Source organism: Homarus americanus, unplaced genomic scaffold (assembly GCF_018991925.1).
Source record: "Homarus americanus isolate GMGI-L3 unplaced genomic scaffold, GMGI_Hamer_2.0 scaffold4060, whole genome shotgun sequence".
In the NCBI taxonomy this organism is placed as follows: domain Eukaryota; kingdom Metazoa; phylum Arthropoda; class Malacostraca; order Decapoda; family Nephropidae; genus Homarus; species Homarus americanus.
This window is the reverse complement of record NW_024746161.1, coordinates 10173155-10198304: the sequence shown is the minus strand read 5'-3', so window position 1 is coordinate 10198304 and position 25150 is coordinate 10173155. Positions and strand designations below refer to the sequence as shown.

At 37.5% G+C, this 25150-nt stretch overlaps 1 protein-coding gene across 8 annotated transcripts in view; it reads right to left on the bottom strand.

Moving 5' to 3' along the window:
- Positions 1 to 25150, bottom strand: part of LOC121879125 (eukaryotic translation initiation factor 4 gamma 1-like) — a 141528-nt gene that overhangs the window by 33819 nt on the left and 82559 nt on the right. For 7 of the 8 annotated variants that reach the window (XM_042385707.1, XM_042385702.1, XM_042385703.1 and 4 more), the window contains 3 exons: positions 22247 to 22427; positions 19317 to 19516; positions 13655 to 15014 (listed from right to left, as the gene is read on the bottom strand). In XM_042385707.1, coding sequence (XP_042241641.1) covers positions 13655 to 15014; positions 19317 to 19516; positions 22247 to 22427 — 1741 coding nt within the window. The remainder of the gene's footprint in view (positions 1 to 13654; positions 15015 to 19316; positions 19517 to 22246; positions 22428 to 25150) is intronic. The other variant, XM_042385704.1, reaches the window with a different exon arrangement.

The following is a 25150-nucleotide window of genomic DNA, read 5'->3' as shown; positions in this document are numbered from 1 at the left end:
TGTTAAACTATTCCCTTTGTATTATGATATATTATCTATAAAAAAATGGGTGTATCGTACAAAGATGGCGTTGTGGCAAGGAGAGAGCACGCCGGGTGCCCACATACCTTACCACCTCCGCTACCAACCTCCATCCCTCCCACACCAATCTGCTGCCACTTCCACAAGACCCAATACACTTTCATCAATATTTATTAACATTATCAAAACGTTGGTAATTGTGAAAAAATGGTGTACATTAACTAAAGGGAAGGCAAAGTACGGACTTCAAATACAGTAGTAATATACTGTACAGGTATAGGCTCTCGCCCTGATAATCTGCGTGCCAGGGGTACGATGCTTCATTAACTGTCGCCAACCTAAAAGGGAGATATTTGCTTGCATTAACTTCAACACCCCCACCCCATTTTCGATAAATATCTATTGTACCGAGGAATATTTGTCCTGAATATGCATATCCCTCCCGGTGTCATTTGCCACGGTGCCCGTCCCATATAAATCAGGTTATCGTGACACCCATTTCCAACGACTAGAACACTTATTGTGCCAACGAGTTTTGGGGAAATAAATTATGGCTGGCGATCAAATATCATAACCTATAAAAAAATCGTGGTAGCCGTTGAGCTTTCAGGAAAGGATGCGGTTACAGCTCGTTGACTAAACCCCTAAGGACTTAGGTATGTCGCAAAGCACGCCCACGCACAGGCATTACGAGCGGGATTCGAAATATCTTAAGATTTAGATAATAGCTAAGACTACGTAAACAAGCAAAATTAACATATTCTCTACAGTATACGCTTAGTGCATTAGTGAACTTTCTGTAACCACGTATTAAGCTCCGATTGCAACAAACATCAATGAGCTTAAGAACTACGATTCAGTTACAGAAATACCAAAATGTAAAGCAAATAGACTGATCTGTGAAACACTACAACTAGCGTGAAAAGTAGTAATCACGCTAATACTTTCATGACCTATAACCTTTATTATTCATTATTCGTTTGAACTGTTCATTCAACTGGAACTTTAAAACAAATCCAATATAGAATCTCATAGGTCAAGTAGGTAAAATTCAAAGGTAAGCGAGACTTATGAAGCGTGCCGGAAAGAATTATCCATACCAGCCATTGTGCAGTGAGGGCATCCTAGCCGTAAGCTGCTTGAAGTTATACATGACCCATAAATTACCTACACATTTATAATTTCATCTCGCATATATTTAAAAAGCGGTATTCCTGCCAAATTTAAAATACATATAGATCACAATTCAAACCTTTACTGATTCATACACAAATGTAATAGTTTGGGTACTGTATATATAAGCAAATACGAGTTCCACATCTACCCTTGAACTGTATTGAGATTAGAAATTTATGGTTGACAAATTGTGTCACTTTCACCGCGAGGTTCAAGTTACTGTGCCGTAACCCGTGTAGACAAGTGGTGATCGCTAAGAAAATATGAAGGCAGTCGGATCATCAGCTGTGTTGATAGTGCGAGGAATCCTTAACCATGCAATATAGAAAACCCACAGGATATCATCGTACATCTCGTACACTGACAACGTGTTACAATCAGGTGTGAAGTCCCATGGGATAATAACAGTTGCAGCAAATAAACAATCTGACCAATACGGTTCTATATAGTAAGTTCCGAGACAGGTAAAGTGAACCACCAGTTGTAAACACATGATCAAAAACCTCCCTATCCCCTTATCAGTTGGTAGATTAATCAATGACAACCATCTTATCAAGACCACATGTTAATGTAGCTTGAGGAACTATGGATAATTAGAACAGTTACACTGAAGATAAGTTCATAACTTGTTAACCGTTGTTATAAGAGGCAATGATAGCCATGTTGTGCTTCCTAAAGTCAATAAAAAATACTGTACCACCATATACTGTAATCTGATAACACACAGTAACAAAATTAATCAACATTTAAGTATATACTGCACTCGAAAATACCCTAGTCCCCTGACCTATCACCACTCCCAATAATCTTAAAACTGTTTTATAATACACACTTAACCTTGTAATAAAATACACGCCATAGAATTACGCAGCGGAAAAATACACGCCATACAATTAAATAACCCCACCTTTCCTCTCTGAACACGATACAGTAGTACAAACAAGCAGTCAACAACTCCGATATCTTTTACATCGGTGAAGGCTCGAAGTTCAAGGCCAGTTCTATCACTCAGCAACGATAACACAGATTATTTCTCTTTGTATGAGAAAACATGTGATGTGCTGGAATGTGATTAACAACTGCGGGCTTACACAAACGAGTTACGTCATGCCAATACAATCAGTACCTGTTATGTTTTAATAGATGTGCGTTTACAAGTGTGTGTGTGTGTGTCGTTAAGAAGATTGCAAATTACCTAACACTTGCTTAGTTAAATTATAGCAATAGGGCGCTATTTACGATCACAACCAAACCATATTTCTAAATAAGGTTTAGTTAATACTGCAAATATAAAGAACCATGAAAATATCGGAACGACACTATGTAAATAAAGGTTAATCTTCACCTCGTTCCTAGGTTCTCTCAACCAACATGTATGAACTCAGAAAGGTGTCAACGAGATTTAAATTATTCATATATGCAAGTGATAATAGAGGAGTGGTACGTCAATCAACGAAATGTCCAGCAAGTTGTGGAAATCATTCATTATATATTATGTGGTCGTTCATATTCCTGACATTTAAAAGTGCAAAGAAAAATAAATAATGTCAACAGGCGTCGTTACACTGTACCGTACTTGTTTATCGAACACCAAAACGTGGCGTTAAATGTAAGTTATGAATTTTCTTACATAAATGTAGGGCTAATAATACTGTAATGATAATTAACTGGTGAGAGGTGCCAGGGAGAGACAATAATATGATGGGGCTGTTAATTACTGATCATGATACTTTAGTTTGATATGGGTTTCCATTTCTTGACTATAAGCAATAATTGTCAACACAAAAAGTTGATATATCCCTTCAATCAACCTAGTTACTGTAACCACTATTTTAATTACTAAGTGTAGTGCAGTTTAGCAAAATATTAAAAAAAAATACATAACACGTAATTCACTTGTAGACATTGGTCTAATCTACAAGTACAAATTCTGAAGGAAAGTGTAACATGTAGGTGTTCGAAGACCAAGGTTATGGCATAGTTTTAACGAGTTTTATTGTACAGTATGTAGTGACACCCGTAAAATGTTTGTCATCCTTTCAATGAAATCTCTGCGAAGAAATACATCTCACTTTCTAAACGAAGGAAAGTGCTGACCTGTTTAAGCTCTCTAATTTTGCCATGCCGGAAAGTGTGCTATAGTACTTAAATTTAAATGTCATGAAACTTAGTTGCTTTTCTTATGTGAAACAGTTTAAACATATAATGTATACGCCACACATACTGTTTATCCCGCCTGTTAATTCACGTTCTGGGGAGGCAAGACCCCCTTTAAGGACCTCTCACCATGCACAAAATATAAAACTTAAATAAGTCTTACAATTTACAACAAATACTGTATCATGCTTGACCACAGTATTTTATTTCAACAAGTAACTTGTATAATTCACACTTTTCACCAATAAGTTGTGTAAAAACTTTTAATTCCATAAATATCTTGCATATATAGTTACCAAAATATACTGTAGGAACACGATAAGGCACCAGAATCATTAATCCAGAGGAAAAAATACATTAATTAAAACTGCCGTGCACATTGTACCCTTGCAGTACAGGGTATATCTATAGTAGCATCAATGACATAGAACATAAGGAGTCTGCAATAGGCCGGTTGGCCTGTGCATGGCAGCTCCTGTCGAAAGTTACTACCACTCTCATATCATCCATGAATCTATCCAGCCTACTTTTAAAACTTCCAGCGTTCCAGCACTTACTACAAAGTTGCTAAGCTTGTTCCACTCGTCCACCAACCTATTTGTGAACCAGTTCCTATCTCCCTCCTAAACCTAAACTTATCTAACTTAAATCCGTTGCTACGAGTCCTATCCTGCTCGGATATTACAGTATAACTGCGGCGAGCCTATTGACCCATACATGTGTCAGGGATAGTGAATGTGGTACCACAACCTGCCTTGGACGTAACCATCTGTACAAAACTTGTCTAGTTCCTAGTTAAATTAATAATACTCTACTAGCACCGTGCCAGTTCCTTGAATCCTTCGAAATGGGTGTAAACAGGACTGCCTAGTATGGGCTCATGGGGGTTCATAGTGCTTGTTTTTAGCAGTACCCCAAATCGAAAAAGCTTAAAGCAGTAACCAATTCATTCTCGAAACTACCGCAAAAGATGTTAACCGCGAGCGCCTATAGAGGGCAGGGTTGTGTAGCTGAGCCACGTGGGTCGAGATCCAACATGGCGGCCACCCGCACTACACCCACCTCCAGCACTCACTTATTTTCACTTTAAGATACAGTCATTGTAATTTCAGGTAACAGTTAAAAACATAAACATTTATGAGAGTACGCATGTTCGTACATAAAAACCATAATTGATTTGAGATACATAAGCCTAAAGCTATAAGTTTATGACCAGACAGCTGTGGTGACTGCCAGGCGTCGTCACACAACTATATATAACCAGGCCACCAACAACAATGGTATTCGTCATAACTGGACTAGTGCCAAATCTCGACTGTCCCCACCGGCAAGGGATCACTCACGTTGGTTCGACGTGTCACTTTACACAAATTCAAATTAGAGATTTTATGTTCTTTCACGGTCACCTAAATACATACATTGACTTCCCAAAGTACAAGTTATAAGTTACAGTTCGTTTCAGCAACCCAAGGGCCGGAAGAGCGATATGCTACTAAATTCATGTTCCTCCAATATGTTTCATATACGTGACAATTAGACAAGTTAATATATTAAGCAAAACACTAAACTAATGGTATTATAACTAAGTAAGTACAGGCCAAAAGGTAAATGTACATCACACCTGTTCCGCTTTTGAATGGTAAATGTCTAATGCAGCTGTTTACAATATTCCTAATTTTAAAATGTAGATCCTCGTGCCGAGACCTAGTCTAGTTCACTTACAATATAATAATAATAATATGGCTACATACCACCCATATTAATTCACCAATACTTTGAGCCTGCTCCACTGCGTGTACACTCAGTAGCCAAGCGAATGAGACTGGCAGTGCGCTTGTTGATGTTTATGATTAGCTAGACTACCCTACCCTAGCGCGGGTACTTTCGGACCATCGTCTCATTTGTGACTACAAATCCGTAGTCAGGTCATGTCAGGTCAACTTTCACCACCTTCCCTCCTATATAGGCATTTCTGGACATCAACGTGGATATAACAATTACATCTATTTGTTTCACGTAACACAATCCGAAACCTTGCCACTGCATTACATACTATATACTGACGTCGCTGTCATAGTTAACGTTGAAGTTCCTATGTTAGACGACAGGCCATGGGAGGGAGGTATGCACGGCTGCCTGAGCTAAGCAGCGGTTACAACATCCGGGAACTAGCGGTACTAGTCAGAGCCGCACCAACTTTCTCTTAACCTGGCTGTCTTGGGCTCCGATCACCTTGGGCCTTATTTAACATTCAAGTATTAAGAGCTTTTACCGTAACAATTTAACCTGGAACAATCTGGTACCGAGACTCATAAGAAAACATGTGCAGCAGTATATGGTAACTACGTGCGTATTGTGTAACTGAAATTACTACCTACGTTGATCACGGTTCTTTTATTTAGTTTGCTAGTCAACAGCCCTAAAATTTAAGAGAAATAACCACCCAACAACAGGATTAAAAGCTTGTGGCAATAGTTACCACACCACGAACTACCAGCAGTTTTCTGCCGGTTTCGTGTACTCACAAGGCTGAATCTACCTATGCCATGAAACTTGTTTTTAATACTTACGCGTCATTTTAAACTTCTCGAGTCACATCCTCTACTTCAATCCTGATAGTCTTATTTCTTCTCTAAGGTTTGGTATCACAACACTAACGCTCCAGTTTATATTTCCCATCACCTTGATATCACAGCTCAACACAATATCAGCTTATTCTGGACAAAGCTTCACGTCCCCCACCTCATGGTCACTGAGGAACCCGTAACACCGCACGAACGACTCGTACAGACTGGCAGCTGCCTGAGAACACACACCCCACCACCACCGGCAACTCGCGGAGGCCAGCCCACACCACCAGGTTTGGAATGTGGAGTGGCTCACGGCTTACGACCGCACGACTCCCCCACCCACCCGGCCGGGACGAGCCAGCCGGATGGGGCCCACCACCCAGACGAGGTCAGCCAACCTGCTGTGAGCAACAGCCCGCCTGCTTGCCAGCAGGGAAAAGCCATACCCCGACATATAATGTCTGTCTTCTTGCTGGAACTAAACTAAACCAGCTCAGCCCATTCGCTGGAGCCAGCCATGCCCGTTCAGTAGGGCCAAGCTAAAACAGGCCGCCCACCGGAGCCAAGCAAGGCCGGGTCACCCTCTGCAGCCAAGGTAAGCCAGTCTGCTCACTACAGCCAAGCTAAGTCAGTTTGCCCACTACACCCAAGCTAATCCAATCTGCCCACTACAGCCAAGCTAAGTCGCCCACTGCAGTCAACTCCCACCGGCTAGTCAAACTAACCCGGTAAGACAGCTGAAATCAAATTAAGCCAATCAGCCAGATGAAGCCAAACTAAACCAGTCAAACCTGAACACCCAATAATATACTGTATCTGTTAAAAAGATGAAAATGGTTCTTTTTTCATTTACAAGCATGCCTATACTTCAAGTTAATTTGACAAAGCGGCATAACTGTATGTATATTCATTGAACCGCTCCTCTCAGACATGTGCACCAGTATATATATATATATATATATATATATATATATATATATATATATATATATATATATATATATATATATATATATATATATATATATATATATATATATATATATATATATATATATACAAGGTAAGGTGATCATGTAAAAATTGCTTGTTACCATCAGAAAGCAAACAAAAAATGTATTTGAGTGAACCGAAATAACATTTCTGGATATGCCCTCATTTCCACAATGGAAGTAAACAAACCTCCCTGTAACCTTTAAGAACAAGACTGCACCTCATTCTACTATCTGACATATTACTGTAGTCAGAGGAAACTGAAAATACTTCAGACAAAGATGAATCATGATGGGAAAGCAAATATTATGGGACCATAAAGAATCAGCAGAGTACTGTACTGTACACTAATCAAAATTGTCTCAAATGAGAAGGAAGTAGAAAATACAGTACAAATATGGATCCGATCCTGTAAGTTCGTCACAAGATATTAAACCCACCCCCAAAAAAGAATCCCATCTTCCTGAGGTACATTTAGTCCTATAAACTGGGAAATGGTGATATCCAACACTGAAACCTAGTTCACTCACTCATCCCCAGGTAGACAAACCAAGAGAAAAACCTTCTATCTCCCATCAATTTAGATACAGAAGTACAGTACAGTACAGTACTGTACTGTACTGTATAAATTTATCCCAGACAGAACAGCTGTCCTGATACAAAACTCAATAAAAAGACAGGACTACAGTTTAAGAAGTAATGCTCCTCTGAAACATTTCTGATCTTACACTATCAAGGGTAGGACCCAGTTTTAAGAATGTAAATAACTCAAGTCTAGCCTTTTAGGATAGGGGTTTTGTTAACCAAATGGGTTTCTGGCCAGTGTAGTTTGAAGGCAAACATGGTTATATGAAGCCCTATTAAGGATGTAGGCAGGGGACTGACTGGTACTCTCATGGGGTAGTGACCCTGCACATAATAGTTGCTACCTTCCAAATATCTTTTTTTCTTTCTTTTTTTTTGCATTTAATGATGGACCACAGGAATTAATTCAGGTGATTTTCCATCAATTGAATGAAAACAGAATACTTATGAAAATAAATTTTGACTGGCTTATTTATAAACTTGCTGAAATCCAACAAGGAATATTGCGGTTTGGTACTTTGGTCCCATAACAGCCAGTTTGAACCCAAGCCAAAAGATTGAATTATACCCTCCAAAAGTATCTAAATACCTATGACTCAACCCAAGGCCCCTTTTCAAGGAAATGTTTTCTAGAAGGAAAAGCTTTAGGTTTTGACTAACCTTAAAACCAGCTTTGTGTGTTATGCTGTTCTCTACAATTTATAATAGCTATTGCCTGTCACTCTTCAGTGCTAGTTATTGGGGACATTTGACTTACATCACAGGTATATAGTACACTATATAAAAAAAAGAATACTGAAACCTTACTCTTGAGATTTACTATTTAGAGGAGCCCTAAAGGATGTACCACTTCTAGCTATTGCCCCTTTAGCCAAGCAGTTCAGTGATATTAAGGCAGATAAAATGAAGGATGGCGATATTATTACAATATCTCCAGGATTGGACATTCAAAGATGGACGACACATTACATCCACCATATCAGGAAATCAAACTCGAACACTTGACACACACAATTGGTGTTTCCTGTACCACCAGAATCGAAGACCCCAATCTTTACACAAGTCTTGTCATAAACAAGTTAGTTAAAACACCTCAAATAAGTAAACCAGTTGCATACCATGTGGGACAAAAATGAGAAGTGAGAACTATTGCACAAATTGAAATAGGGGAAATAAGAGGAATCTATTTCACCATCAATAAACCCCAGGGGATCTCTCATTACCCCAACAATAACCTTTACCTTGATACCTGTATAGACTAGAGAAAACAAGTTATATCATAGAATCCAAAATGAAGCTTGTAAACTTCTGGGATGTCCCAGACAACAAGATTTGAGCTTAAAGTCTCTGGTGATGAGTTCTGTGACCTCTAGAATTGCTTCATCCCTTACAATCATTAGTTAACAAATTAATCTCCAAACATGGTCATTACCCTGTATGACTAACAGGAGGCATTTACATGAACTCTTGGGCTCATGCAGTACTGTACAGCATATACAGTATTATACTATCCCCCCCCTTGTTTTAGCAAGCAATATACAGTATCCTGAAAGGCACCTGGCTTGAGAGAGAGAGAGAGAGTGAGTTTATAATACAGGAGTAGTAGTAGTAACTTATCTCACCATACCAACACACACTACCTTCAAAACTTTTGTAACATCAGACACTACAAAACATGCAACACATCCTAGAAAGGTTGCCCTGAGTCCCTTTCCATACACAGATATTGTGGGAGCGAAATAAAACTATGAAGTAACCGAACACAAAAATGTGAAGCAGTTGCAGCCATACAAGTGTAAGCTGGACCCCGTGTGTGTGTACACACACAATGATCTTTACAAGCCCAAGAAATTTTTGAGGTTTCTATGTGGCTGAAATCCAAAAAAATTTTATAATAAAACAAACTAATTACAACACACACGCTCCACTTGTTAAATTTTAACAAAAAGGCTGATGGATAAAAACTATATAGTAGCTATATTTAGTATATACGTATATAAAAAAAACCTGACTCAACACATGTCTTACTACATCTAGTGGCTGTGTCCCACTTCTTGCTAACACCTAGGGAAGCCATGTCTATGCCTGGCCTGTGTGAAGACAGTAAGTACCAGTAGAATTTATCACATTCTCTCCCTCACATACAGTATCCCCCCCCCCCCTCACATACAAGCAAACATCCTAGATATGTTTCCCTTTAGATAATAGCAGCAGCAGCAGCAGAAAAAAAGCTACTGAGGGGGGCAAGGGAAGTTTTGATTTGTTTCTATCCTGTGCAATACTTTATCTTAGTCCCAAAGAAAACACTACGGTATACTCAAGTCATAAAAATAAATGGGCTAAGGAATATATAGTTTTTTTAATGCATTCTTAATCATTCAAAATTTAATGTGAGGATCAAATATTCTACAAGTAAGAATAATGGACCAAGTTAATGTGTTACAGTAATTAGGGATACAGTACAGTATGTTACTAGGAAAGGGAGGAGAGAGTTATTACATCATGCTAAAATCTTGTTATGTTGTTTAAGTGACATGAGCGCTGCCATGCTCTCTCGTGGTGTCGACGGCACTATTTCCACTTCACCAAACTTTTGTTCACTTCCAAATCCCACACTTTCTCTTATAACTCTACACCTTTATTGTACAGCACATAATTAGCATGTGAAATTAAAAAATGCAGATTAAAAGTAAATTACGAGAAATTAGATAATCGGGCAAATGGCCGAGTGACTATGCTGGTGCAGACGAGTCTACTTGTCTCCAGTGAGTTTAAAGAGTGCAGGGAGTTATATGGAGACTTTGAATGCTTATACAGCTGCTCCCCGACTTACGACGGGGTTAGGGACCGACATCCAGGTCGTAAGTCGAAATGGTCGTAAGTCGGAAATGCTTAAATAACAGCACCACAAAACACTCACTTTTAAGCCTGCCAGCCATTTTAAAGTGAATTACAGATGAAAATTTTAACCTGTGTATCGACTTTGGGTCTCGAAAATACGTAATTTGACCAAATTTTGGTACGAATGAGGCAGGTCGTAAGTGCGGGTGGACGTAAGTCGAGTAGGTCGTAAGTCGGGGAGGAGCTGTATGTGGATTTACCAATAACAACATTTTGACAGAATAATAGTGAAATAAATAATCATATTACGGTAGTTGGTAAAAAAAAAAAACACTAGCTATCTTGGCATATTTTCACGATTACTTGGCAAAAATCATGGAGATTTTTTCTTAACTTCAGGTTTTCATAAACCACACCTTTGAGTACCAGGGACTGCCGATAGTTTTATTTATTATAATAATGTACAGTATCAGTGTACAGTACAGTACAGTACCTTCTTTTTAAAATTATTCTATTGAAAAATACTGTACAGTTTTGTAATATACTTTTTTCTATTCATGATTTTTTTTAATTGGAATATATTGATTGACTGATAGGTTAGATTTCATTGTGTTTGTGTGTGAGTTGGTGGGTGTTTTTTTTTACCATTACATCTAAGGAAAATTAAAGATACTGGTACATAATGTGTTCCCATCAGCCTGACTGGCTAAGTGCATATTTGTAATGACATTGTTTCCAAGCCAATGGAATCTTTATGAATCCCATTTCATATTTCTACAGAACCCTCCTGCAATTTCTTATAAGGCATACTGAGGCTGATGTAAAAACAACGGCCATCAGTAATACACTGTGGCAACTACTGTATTCAACAAATTACAGTACTGTACAGCATAACTTTCTTTTTCATCAACTTACTGCCTTTGTATACTGTACCTGTACAGTACAATAAATTATTATGCATGTAAGTATACAAGTTGTGTTGCAAAGCGTTATCTTATTATATGATGGAAAAGTATGTTCGTTTTTTTCTGACATACCTACTGTATACCTCCCTGTTTATATTAGTAATAAATTTAAAATTGTTCGACGGTAAGGGTTTTCAGGAATGCAACCTTATTGTAGGCAGAGGGATACCTCTATTAACATATTACTTTAATTTTCAATAGATATTTTGTAGGGCATTACACTAAGAGGTCAATTCTAGAAAATATATCCAAAATTAGATTAGGCCCAAGAAGTTAGTTTTAAATGATGCCTTTTTAATATCACATGCATTAAAAATAAATAACATATGCAAATCCCATTATAAAATAACAGGGCACCCTCAACTTAACATAACCATCCCTTCATTCATTAGCTTTGATAAGAAATGCGAGGTTCAGTTGACACTGGGTGGTGCTCGTCACAGTGGCTGTTTCTACACTTAATTTACGATAATAAGTGCTATAATCCACCTCAACCATTTTTAGTCATGTGTATAATTTAAAATTATTGAAGACTACCAAGGGCTTTTAAACATGTCAGCAAGCACACACTGCCAGTGCTTTATCGCAGTAACAAGAAAGCATGGATGACCCTAGTACTGTTTGAGGATTGGTTCCTGACTTGTTTCATTCCACGAGCCAAGGAGTTGTCTGCAACATGGGATTGCATTCAAGGTTTTTATAATTTTGGATAATGCTCCGCGACACCCACCACACCTGGACAACCTGCACCCTGATGTTAAGGTAGTCTACATTCCACCTAACACTACCTCTATTATCCAACCCATGGATCAAGGTGCTATTGCTGCTTTTAAAGCGAATTATTTACGTACGACCTTCGTTCAGGCTGTTGCTGCTACTGAGGGTGAGAAAACGCTCAGAGTTTTGGAAGGACTACAACATTTTGACATGTATAAAGAACATAGCTGCAGCATGGGATGAGGTTACAGGTCAGTGCATGAATGTGATATGGAAGAAGGTCCTGAAAAGATATGTGAACAGTTTCAGAGGATTTAATGAAGATGAAGTAATATATACTGTATATAGCGTTTCCCGGTCACAGTCATAGGCTCGTGGGCCATGGGTTCGAATCCTGGCGGGCTGAGGTGTTGATTGTATGTAGAAGTCCGTGTGCTTAATTGGGCAAATGAAATACAGTATATATGGATCCTCGTGTTTCGAAGCCGGATTTGGTAAAACGTTACTCTGACCATCTACGTGATACGGGTAGTCCCCATTAGAGGTTCACGGCGCCATAAGCTCGTTGAACAGGCTTTGTGTGAAATATAACAAAGTCTAGGACTGCTTTTAGTATCCTGGTGGTCCAGCGGTTAGCGTTTCCCGGTCACAGTCATGGGCTCGTGGGCCGTGGGTTCGAATCCTGGCGGGTTGAGGTGTTGATTGTGTGTAGAAGTCCGCGTGCTTTATTGGGCTAATATATATATATATATATATATATATATATATATATATATATATATATATATATATATATATATATATATATATATATATATATATATATATATATATATATATATATATATATATATATTTCTTGGGTACATCCAGGGTGTCATCCGTGAATAATAGAGGACCACGAACTAAAAATCAGCTAATTTGTGGGGCCCCTGTACTGTTTACTGGTAATAGAATTAACAAAACATTAAATATAAACAAAATACCGTATTGTGCAGTATACTGCACAATAATATATAAAAAAACAATAAAATATATTAACACTTAATTTGAGGTGTGAATTAGAATTCCCGGAGGCTTTGTTTACATGACGGCAGCACAAACAGCTGATTGTAGACACAGTCGATGACTTGCCATATTCTTTACAATGTGCATTGGTTCTAATGCCTTCTTTGCATTTCTTATTAATTTCTTGTCTCACTTGAAATGAAATCGCCTCTGAGATTTCTTCGGACCCATGCTTGATAATTTCACAACAATTTGTTTAACCGATTCCATTTTTTTTTTTTTTTAAACCAACAAGCCACTATATTATCAATATGTTAACTAAATTTGAGAATGACCAATAATTTTAATGTAAAAATCAAAAAATATTCAAGAGCACAACTTTCTCGGTGTTTACTCCACTGGAAACAAAGGTAAACATAGAACCAACTATTGGCGGACGACTCGATCATCTGATACACGCACCAAAACGTGTTTCTCATAATAGAACTGAAAGTCCTTACGGGAAGTAACTCATTAACTGAAATCTCGTAAATTGAACAGCTAATTAATGGAGGGTCCATTGTGTGTATATACTATATAAGCTATAACTATTAAATAATTAAAACTCTCAGCAGTACTTACTCTGTGCAGACTGTGGTTCTGGATTAACTTCTTTCTCCTTTGGTGAAGGTGTGGGTACAACAGCTGGTTTTGGGCTAGGCTGCTTAACAGGTGGCTGTGGTTCAGCTTTCACTGGAGGCTGAGTCTCTCTAGCCTCAGTTTGGGCTGTTGCCAAAGGCTTTCCCAAAGCCTCTGTCTTTTGTAAAGAATCTGGATGTTTCTGTGTTTGCGGAGTCTGAGCCTGCTGCTGTGGCTGTGGCTGTGGCTGAGGAGAGACAGATTCTGCTGGCTGGTGCGGCAGTTGGCATGATGGTGGTGGTGGTGGTGGTTGTTGAGGCTGTTGCTGTACTGGTGGCTGTGGTGGTTGTTGAACTGGCTGCTGAGGCTGCTGGGAAGCTGGTGGTTTTTGTTTTTGTGGGGGTGGTTGTGTTAACTGTTGTGGTGCCTGCTGTGGTGCAGGTTGTGGTAACTGCTGCAGTGGCTGCTGTGATGGTGGTTGTGATACCTGCTGCAGTGGTTGCGGTGAAGGTTGCTGTGGTGGCAACTGATGCAGTGACTGTTGTGGCAATTGCTGCATAGATGTTTGCACTGCCTGCTGTTGCTGTATTGGTTGCTGCTGCATTGGTTGTTGCTGCATTGGTTGTTGCTGTAGCTGTTGTAGTGGTTGCTGTATTGGTTGTTGCTGTAGCTGTTGTAGTGGTTGCTGTATTGGTTGTTGCTGTAGCTGTTGTAGTGGTTGCTGTAGTGGTTGCTGTATTGGTTGTAGTGGTTGCTGTATTGGTTGTAGTGGTTGCTGTATTGGTGGTTGTTGCTGTATTGGTTGTAGTGGTTGCTGTATTGGTTGTTGCTGTAGCTGTTGTAGTGGTTGCTGTATTGGTTGTTGCTGTAGCTGTTGTATTGGTTGTTGCTGTAGCTGTTGTAGTGGTTGCTGTATTGGTTGTTGCTGTAGCTGTTGTAGTGGTTGCTGTTGCAGAGACTGCTGTGGTAACTGCTGAGACAAATGCTGCTGTTGTAGTGGTGGCACCTGATGAGGAAACTGTTGCAATGGCATCTGTTGTGAATCCTGTTGTTGTTGCTGCTGCTTAGGCTGAGGCTTAATAACCTCCACTGATTCAGGAACTGTCTTTCCAATACCACTGTCCACTATGTTGCTACTCACTGACTCTACCTTATTTCCTATGCTATTGTTTAATTTTTCTTTATTTTCTCTACTATCACTAATTATTACAATACTAGAGCTATTGTCACTTGGTTTATTAGTCCTAACTACATGCTCCGTTTCTATATCCATGTCGTCCTTTTCTGCAGCTTTTTTCGCTACTTCAGCTGCAAATTGAGCAGCTATAACTGCAGATTCTGTCTTGGTTGGTGGTGTTCCACTCTGGAATAAATATGATACACGAGATTAAATTAAAAAATAATTTATAAAAATAAATACTATACATAAATAATACACACAAAGGAAACAGCATATTATAGTAAAAATTAATAACCCACACATCTTAAAATCTGGAATAATTATTCAAAGATTCTTTCAATCAGGCATTTTCCCCCAAAAACATAACACAGGTACTATTGGGAGGGAGGGAGGAGAGGAGGCGAGGGGAAGGGAAGCAGGGGAGGCGAGGGGAAGGGAGGGGAAGGGGAATGGGAAGCAGGGGAAGGGAGGCAGGGGAGGAGAGGAAGAGTGAATGAGTGAATGTTAGAGCAAGGGAAGGTGTTAAAAGATAGTGATACATGATACAGTCTGTAATACATAATCCACCAACACTGTCTTGCACCTTTTTTCAGGTTTCTCCAAGACTTCTTTTTCTCTTAGAAATGGTGACAGCCACGTGTTTAAAGTTAATTTCTCTATTTCAGCTTTGTGGAGCATGCACAACACAATAAGTATACAGTAGTAAAGTAGCTGTGTGTACTGTACTGTGTAACTCACAAAATAAAAAATAAAATTTTCTTTGATAAACCCAGAATAAATGAGAACTAAAATGTAATGAGTGATATAATCCTCATGAAGTGTTAGTAAGGGAGCAGAATTATTATTTCAAGGGAACATGTTTCTCATAACACCATCTTTTTAGTGTATGTGTTGCTCTTAAAGTGGTTTTAGTTAATAGAGGGTGTCATTTAGTGTAATATCAGAACTGCATCTGAAAGCAGTGCCTTGTTCGTTCATGTTAGGAATAATAATCACCCCATTGCTTGGGAAAAAAGCTTAGAAGTATTCAAATCATCTTGTGTCACAGAAAGACTTCTGGTTGAAGCTAGTTTGATTAAGGAATTAAAATCAATAAACCTTAGTGATGGTCAGTTCAAAACTGATATGTTCCATAAATTTATTTGTCAGTGGCCCAAGGTTAAAAATGCTTTGAAAACCTTTAATCTAGATGTATGATAGTTATTTTGTGGGTCCCTTTTTTCTGACCTGCCCTGGCTAGTCACGTCACCACCCTTCTCTTAAGCTCCTCTACGTGTGTGTTGGTGTGGGGATTAGTGGATGTCATCATTATGACCTGACCTCATGTTTTTAGGTCACCCTGTATATTTAAGCCTCTCTCTGTCCATGTAATCCAGTTGCCTCTGAAGATGTCTTGAATAAAGACGAAAGCTAAGGTACTCCGTTGTTTCCATTTTCCCGTGTGATTTTATCAAGATAGATATATATATATATATATATATATATATATATATATATATATATATATATATATATATATATATATATATATATATATATATATACACACACAGTGGGGTATGCTATAACGAATCTAATTGGTTCTAGAACCTTGTTCGTTATAGCATTCGTTCGTTATAGGATTAATCCGTTCCAGGCCCCCAAATACAACCACTTAACACTGAAAAAATATAAAATTGTAAAAATTGTAAAAAAGTGCATAAATATGCATCTAAACCCCTGAAATAAAGAATATCATTAATACTTGTAATAAAAAACAATAAATTATTAAAAAATAAATAAAAATTTTAAATAATGTTCGTTGTAGGAGTTTCGTTCGTTATAGCATTCTCAATTTTATAGGTAAAACCGTTCGTTATAGGAATATTCGTAGTAGGATCCGTTCGTTATAGCATACCCCACTGTATATATATATATATATATATATATATATATATATATATATATATATATATATATATATATATATATATATATATATATATATATATATATATATATATATATATATATATATATACTGTATAATAAAAAACACAAATAAAATCAATCAATCAACAGAACTCTTCAGCAGTTTCTTCTATTTTTCAGGCAATTTACCCTTTCAGGAAAGTGGCAAGCAAGTTAAATGAACAACAATATCCCAAATGGTAAGAGATCCCACAGAGCAATCACATTGAGACCAACAAAAAGAGAACAGCAACTGGTCGAGTCTTGGGACAATCTCTGTTGACCCTAGCAACTATTAACCCTTAACCAGTGGCTATCGCTGTCGCTACAACTAACTTCCACTTATGATGGCTGCCCTTTAAAGGTTAAACAAATTACAAATGTTATCCTCATTAAATTATTACTTATGTATACTGCATGTAAATATTTGTATTTGTTGCAATATGTCATTTTATTTCAACGTGGAGAAGTTTTTTTTATCATAGGAACGTATATTCTAATTCACAAGAGAAATCAACTGTAACACAATTTGATTTACAAGTGGGTTATCAGAAACACAACCTTGTCAAACATCTATGTACAGTAAAGTATACAGGTACCCGTATTTACCTTGCAAGATTTTTTTTTAATATTGGTAATTGATCTTCAGGGATTATATAAACAGACCTATCATGGATACTCACAATGAACCATGGTAACTGATCATCAGTCACTCGAAAATGACAAGAGCACAAAATATCAGAATTGGTTGTTTGAAGAGATGCTGCTTGGTGATATGAATCCTATCAGTCACTTGTTTTGTACTCATTCACTGTAGCTGATCATGCAGTCTCGTTCACAACCATCTGCACTACCAACCATATGTACCTACAGCCACCTGAACCACCACCATCAAAAATTTTTTTTCATTTACATGTCCCATCAAAACTACCATCCATCTGCACCACTACCATTAAGCTACCCCTACAGACCACAATTAGTGACTTAACTCCCAGAGCAATAATACCAAACCTCATCTTTTGCCACCATCACAATACACCTAACTGACAGAGCTTTCAGATCTGAGAGCCCTATGGGCAACCTTAGCATTAAATAGTTCTGTTACATTTCTCAATCTATTACATGTACTGTACTATGCATTGACTCACACTGGGCACACACGAGGATACAATTATATATATACAAAAACAGCAGAGAGTAAGCACTGTGAATGTAGACACTGGCTCCAGTAAAGTGGAGTCTTGAGTGGCTCTGGTGTGCTATCCAGCACATCCGACTCATTTCATGCCTCTTGCTTATTCTACAAAACTGGTTGTAAGATGATAACCCTACAGGGGTGCTAAACCACAGAGGAATTTAAAACCAACAGTTTTACTTCCCACACCTGACTTTTTATAGGTTTCATGGTCTTCCAATAATTTATCCAACCATTATAGTAACAAGAGGTATAATTTCAGAAACAACTTATCTATGATAATTGAAAACAAGCTTGAAATTCTGACGCCAAGAAATGCAGGAATGCCACAGCTCATTTCATTATTTCTAGGCAGGGTTTTTATAGTTTGTGAAAAATAAATAAATAAAATATAATAGTTTTAGGTATAATATTGGAGTTTTATTGTTGTTGGGAACCAAACCCTATTTTTCCCTTTGTTATGTTATGATCTGACTTTCTGCCTCATTTACACACAATTGCAGGGTCTCAATTGTTTCTTTCTATGACAACACAATATACATATATTGTTTCTCACTTCTGATCTTTTTTCATTTTTGTATTTCTTTATGGGTCTTTATTATTATCATTATTATATTTTTGCCCCTCAGGACCCGATGTGGGTTAGTGACCTGTACCCGGGTGAGCTAATCCCTGAAAAAAAAAAAAAAAATGCACTGCGAGGAATACCTGTAAGTTCTGCCACAATTTTTTCAGACACGCACAGTTGATTTCACGTTGTACGAGGATGTTAGACATAGTTTGACTGGACAGTACTGTATTATGTTCACTAGTATTTGGAAACTTGACTATACTTAAGAAATAATAATGGCTGCAGATAGACTGTAATGCATACTTTTAGTAAAATCATGCTATATAAATATCAACAATTAAAACGGACTTATTTACAGAGTACAGTATGTGGTACAGTTTAGTATAATCCAGCATTGCTTGGAAAAGACACTTGGTATCCCTACCAACCAATCATTTCAGGCCTAAAATTGTCTCCCAAAGTACTGTACTGTAGCTTTATACACATTTCCAAGAATCTAAGAACTTTCAGTTTCTGGAATCTTGTCGCCTTCATAATCGTTTCAAAGGATTTCACGCAGACCCCTATTTTCCTTTAACAGGAACAACGCACCTCATCTGAGAAAAATATGGTTTAAATTATGCAATTCTTTTTCCATTTTAACCACAAAAGCTTATATAAACAAGAAAATAAAAATATATGGCTACCAGCAAAATGCGTATATTTTTTGTACAATTAGATGGAAAACACAAAAGCCCTTCTTTAATATTAAATAAAAATCCCTACTTACTGGTGCCGGTGTGTTGCTGGCACTAGATTCTGATGACTGGGGTGGAGTTGGAGTCTTGTCTGGCTTTTCATTATTCATGTCATCTAAGATATTTTTGCCAGTACTTGGATCTACAATAGCTAGTGTTTTTCTCTCTCTCTGTGGAGCTTGAACTACAGCTGGTTTTAATGGTGGTTGTTGAGTAGCTGGTGGGTAAAATACTGTAAGGGAAGAGAGAAAAATAAATTTAGTTAGCACCAAATTTCCTTACTTATTTCAATTGATTTTTTGTACTACACTGATACATAAATAAATGCATAAGAATACACGACATTTCCACAAATACATGAAAATACGGACTGACACTTGTATTTCAACACAAAGCATAAAGTAAATGTAATAGTAACAGTTCTGGATGTATTAGCCATACACATGTACAAACATATCACAACTGCACACAAACACATGACGATATTCAAACACTGTATATCAACACCGGACATGGGGTTTTGGCTATAGTGTAATAGTAACATCAAATCTTTCTCAATTTAACAGCAACATTAGGGAAGTTATAATCGACAATACATTTCTATTACTTATGGGATAGGTTACTGTTAACTTGTACAACAGTTCTGCTATCTTCATGGAGCATTATCACCATTTACACATGAGAATGCACACTTTTCCTACTTAAATGTGGTAACATGAACAAATGAACTGCAGGGTACATAATCATGGGACAGGGTTGACATGGTTCCAATAAAGTACAAGGGGGTGCCATGGTTTAATTAATATGCATACCCAGTCTGCCTAATTTGGTTTGGAGCCTTTACTGTACTCTGGTTAAATTAGTCTGCCAACAACATTTTGTCACTCACTTTTTTAAGGTCTTGGTTGAAAGGGCAATATTCACTGTGGCACCAGTACCTAAACTCTGTGTAAAATTGCAACAGTAACACTTCTTACACTTGTAATTGTGATGCAGTAATACCCCAGACAACACACAAACATACACACAATTGCTGTTCGATACCACAACCGCATCCATCCCATACGACCACGTACTGCTTACTAACCCCATTCCAACCATCATAAAAATCAACAACTCGTAGATAACTTGTGTTCACTCACTTCTGTAAAGTAACTGTCCTGAAATTCCTTGACTCTCTCCCCCATGCCTTTATATATATTTACCACTTATATCGTATGGACATTTTCAACTAATTGCTACCGAAGGACTAATAATAATAATAATATTTACTATTGTTATCATTACCATTACACACAGGAAGTCCTCAAAATTCCCATATTTGTGTCAAATTATTACAATAAAATTTTTATGATTATTACATTTAATCACTGTAACGAGAAATTTTGTCCATGACGGATAACACCAAGAAAATTCACAATATGGTAATGGGATTTCTATAGGATTTTCTTTCCAATCACAGCACATTTACTGGGAGTCAACAAATTTTATCACAAAAAATCTTGCACGTACCTGAACAGTGCTTTATACTGTACAGTACTCTAATTACAACTTTCAAACCATATTTAAACATTAACTCTCTTGAAAATACTCTAAACGATATTCTCTATAAATTCTTTACAAAATAGTAATAGCTAATTGAAAGCAAGAAAACACCTAATTGAAGATCAAGTAATAATTTGTCCTATACCCAAAGCAGGCCATGAGCAAGTCTGGACTTGATCCTGTTTACTCACAAGCTACTTGTATAAGTTGTTGCATATACTGTACTTTCTTATTTAAAATATTTTTAAGAATGAAGAAAAAGAAATACTACCCTGCAAATACAAGAGAAAAGAAAAAATCAAGGAGAGGAGAAACAGATTTACCATTCTGTTAACTTCTGTATTCTCTCTCACGCCAGCTCATGAATAATCGAGCATGCTGATTCAGTAATCTGTTCTATGTTTACATTCGTTTCCAGTGGAGTAAATATCAAGAAAGTTGTGCTTTTTAATATTATTGCATTTTTCATATTAAAATTATTAGTCTTTTAACATTTATTTAACATATTGATAATATATGCAGTACTATGCAGGGAACTAGTTTTTTGTGCGCCCATTAGACACTTGACTCAGCCACCAGGCGTCAGTTGGGCTTTGTTGACAGTGGAGTGAACATCTATTTTGTTGGTGTCTTGAATTTTTTACATTGAAATTATTGGTCATTCTGAAATTTAGTTAACATATAACGCAGTGCAGTGTTGATTTAAATAAAATAATCTTGAATTACACCTAGTGAACTTAAAATTTTATTGGTGAAATGACGGCATCAAGCAAGGGTCCCCTGAATGGTGATTTCTCCTCCATCCCCACTTCCTTCTCCTCCACCCACACTTCTAATTCCCATCATCATCATCAACCAGGAACCTTCTACATACACACCTCAAAAGTAAGTGTACTTTGTTGCATTTTTTTTTACTTTGTAATGTACTTTTCGGTGAGCTGGAACCAATTACCCAATATCCCATTGAAACAATGGATTCGGTTAACGAACGACCCTCTGGAACGAATTGTGTTCGTTAACCGAGGGACCACTGTATATACTGTACCTGTACATAAATGAGGAGAGAGAAAAGAGATAGCAAGGAAAGGACAGCATCTCTTAAGGTATCTTTAACTCTTTAAGCAGTAATACTATTTTTTAAACAACTATAAAATTAGCTTGATCAATAACTAATAATTTACCAGTTATAGAAAAAAATTTCTAATATGAAAAACATTCCTTCACAACGGAAAAGATTATTATAATAATAATATTCTATGAGGAAGGCATGGGACATGATATGCCCTCATGTTATGTTTATTCCTTACTGAAAGTTAAAAGCAATCCTAATATGTCTTAATGAGCCTTAATACAACAATACATACTGTACTGTATAAGGAAAACTCCTAAATTATGAAATACATCACACGATGCTTACCTCCCTGAGGCTGCCGGTACTGGAGGGTGGAAGGAGCCTCGTGCTTACCTCCCTGAGGTTGGTGGTATTGTATTGTCTGGTAGGGTCCCTGTGGGTGAGGCTGTGCCATCTGGGTAGGATGAAACTGCTGCCCAGGTTGTGAGTGTGGTGTTGCCTGACGATGGGGACCCATAGTCTGGAACTAGATATAACAGCACTCAGGCAAGCTATGCACATAATACATATATTGTACTGCAATAGTGTAAATTTCACAAGATTTACATGTTAGAATTTATTTCCAAGTGTAAAGCAAGAATACTGATTGACTGAGAGAAAAGCGTTACAAAACCACATATGAAAGATGCACAGATTGGTTTCATAAAAATATGAAGTCTATCAAAATGCTTGCACAGTTTTTGCACTTAAGCTAAGGCAGGTAAAAAAAAGTGTTTATTCGCAGTTTGAGAAAGTGTAAGACACAAGCAAGAGAAAGGCCTTGTACTAAGTGTTAATCCTGTACAGGTACAAATGCCATCAAAATATGCAAGAGAATTGGCTAATGCCATTACTGTAGTGTATCAGTGTGTGGTTTCAAGTTAAGGAGTCCAGTACATCTGGGATACATTGTATCACCTTGATAATCTAATGAGAATTGGAGGAAATAACCCCAGAATATACAGTAACTTCAAATGGAACCAAGTGTGAAATTTATAACTGGTATTTCTTATACAGTACAGTACAGTATAGTATATGGGTAATTCTTTGTTACTCTGAGGTATAGTTGGGGATATCTTTTACTATAATTATGTAGTTCACAAAAAAATACCTTGAAGGTCTATGACACTTTTAATTTCTTTAGCAGTGCCCTCTTGGTACTGTATTTTCCATTTAAGCCACTAAACAGCATTTAAAAACTGACTCACCCATATCACAACACACATCCACTCCTGTAAAACTCAAACAAGTCTATTTAACCGTAGACAACGACCACCATATACTATACCGATAAGCGAAGTTACATTCCTACAGGAAAAATTTTGGTCCCAAGTCACAATTAATGATCCAAACTTACCTATCAAAAAAATATTACAGTACATCTTACAGTCAGAAACTTGAATGAACACCACATAATGTCTGCAGTGACAGTGGTAGAAGATTGAAGGTAGTGCAGTGCATATGGATGGTAATCCAAAGAGCTGGCAGGTTGTATTAAGTGGGCTTTTCTATTTTCCACTCATTATTCTCACGCATCTAATCTTTTCCACATCTTTCCCTCTCGGATTAAAAATAAAGTGTGTGTGTGTGCACGCACATGCAGGGGGTGGGGGCAGTGAGGTACAGTATAGGCATGTAAGTACGATTCACAGGCATGGGATTGAGGCTACCCACCCCAGACATGTCAAGTCATAGGGGAAAGGGAGGAGGGCGGATGATAGCCTTACACATTGTTAAACAAGACTAAATATTTTTATTTGACTAATAGGATCTACAACCGTACTAGTCCTTGCTAACACAGTATTTCTTAGTTGCCACAGAGGGGGAGGGGCATCTTTTAGATTTTTTAATAATTATGTTAATAGGTGAGAAACTGTCTAAAACACATGCTATCTTTATGTCAGCTGCAAATGGAATTTTAGATATGATAGCTTGACCTAGAAAGAATGAATTACAAGTTTGGGTGCAGTATGTCTGGTCTTTCAACATGAACAGCTCCAAAACAAAAATTCGGTTAACGAAATTCTTACGAAAACATGTCAACATGTTTTGGCTTGCTCACCGGCTGGAAGATTAGTCCGCCAATACAGTAATCAGTTCTAGGGCTTATATTCGTTTCCATTGGAGTAAATATCAAGAAGGTTGTGTTATTCAATATTTTTCCAAGTTTTATATTAAAATTATTAGTCGTTTTAACACTTATTTAACATAATTGCAGTACAGGGAACCAGTTTTTGGTGCGCCCATCAGCCACTTCACTCACCCACCAAGGAGTCAGTTTGTCTCTCTGTTCAGTGGAGGAAACATCTTGCTTGTGGGTCTCTTGAACAGAGTAGTTTTACGTTTTTATAATACAATTATTGGTCATTTTGAAATTTATTTAACATATTGACAATGTATAGTGCAGTGCAGTGTTGATTTAAAGAAAATATTCTTGAATTACACCTAGTGAACTTAAAATTTTATTGGTGAAATGACAGCATCAAGCATAAGGTGATTTCTCCTCCACCCCCACTTCCTTCTCTTCTCCCTTCTCCTAATTCCCATCATCATTATCAACCAGGAGCCTTCCACATACACACCTCAAAGTAAGTATACTTTACTACATTTTTGTTTTACTTTGTATGTACTTTTCGGTGAGCTGGAACCAATTACCCAATATCCCATTGAAACAATGGATTCAGTTAATGAAGTATCTGCTAACGAAAAATCTATTTTACAAAAGATACAAGTATTTATACAGTACAGTATATGAAAATTAAGAATATAGAACAATTTTCGTGTGTGTGTGTTACAGGAAGATTGCAACAAACTCTGGTGTCACTACTGACCACCGCCCAGTTCTTGGTCCCGTCCTTCGCACTTCCTGTGTCACGAAAACGTTTCACCAGTTCATAAACAGTAGCCTTACACGGTGTTGGGGAATCTCCTTCTAAAGATTTCAACACAGAGTTGATAGGATTTGCATTCAAAGTATGCCTCCAACAGCGCGACCCTCTATGCCCGCTTAAGACTCTTTGTTGACTGACTCTCACTTACGTCCCTCTACCTGGTCATGCAGGAAGTCACATGACCGGCACATAACTCAGCCTGAGATGTTGCCAGCATGTGCCGTGTGAAACCATGGATGGCTATCGTTAACCATTAAACTACTGTAAGTGGCCAAACTTTGAGTATGGGGACTTTTGAGACACCCTGTATAAAACAAAA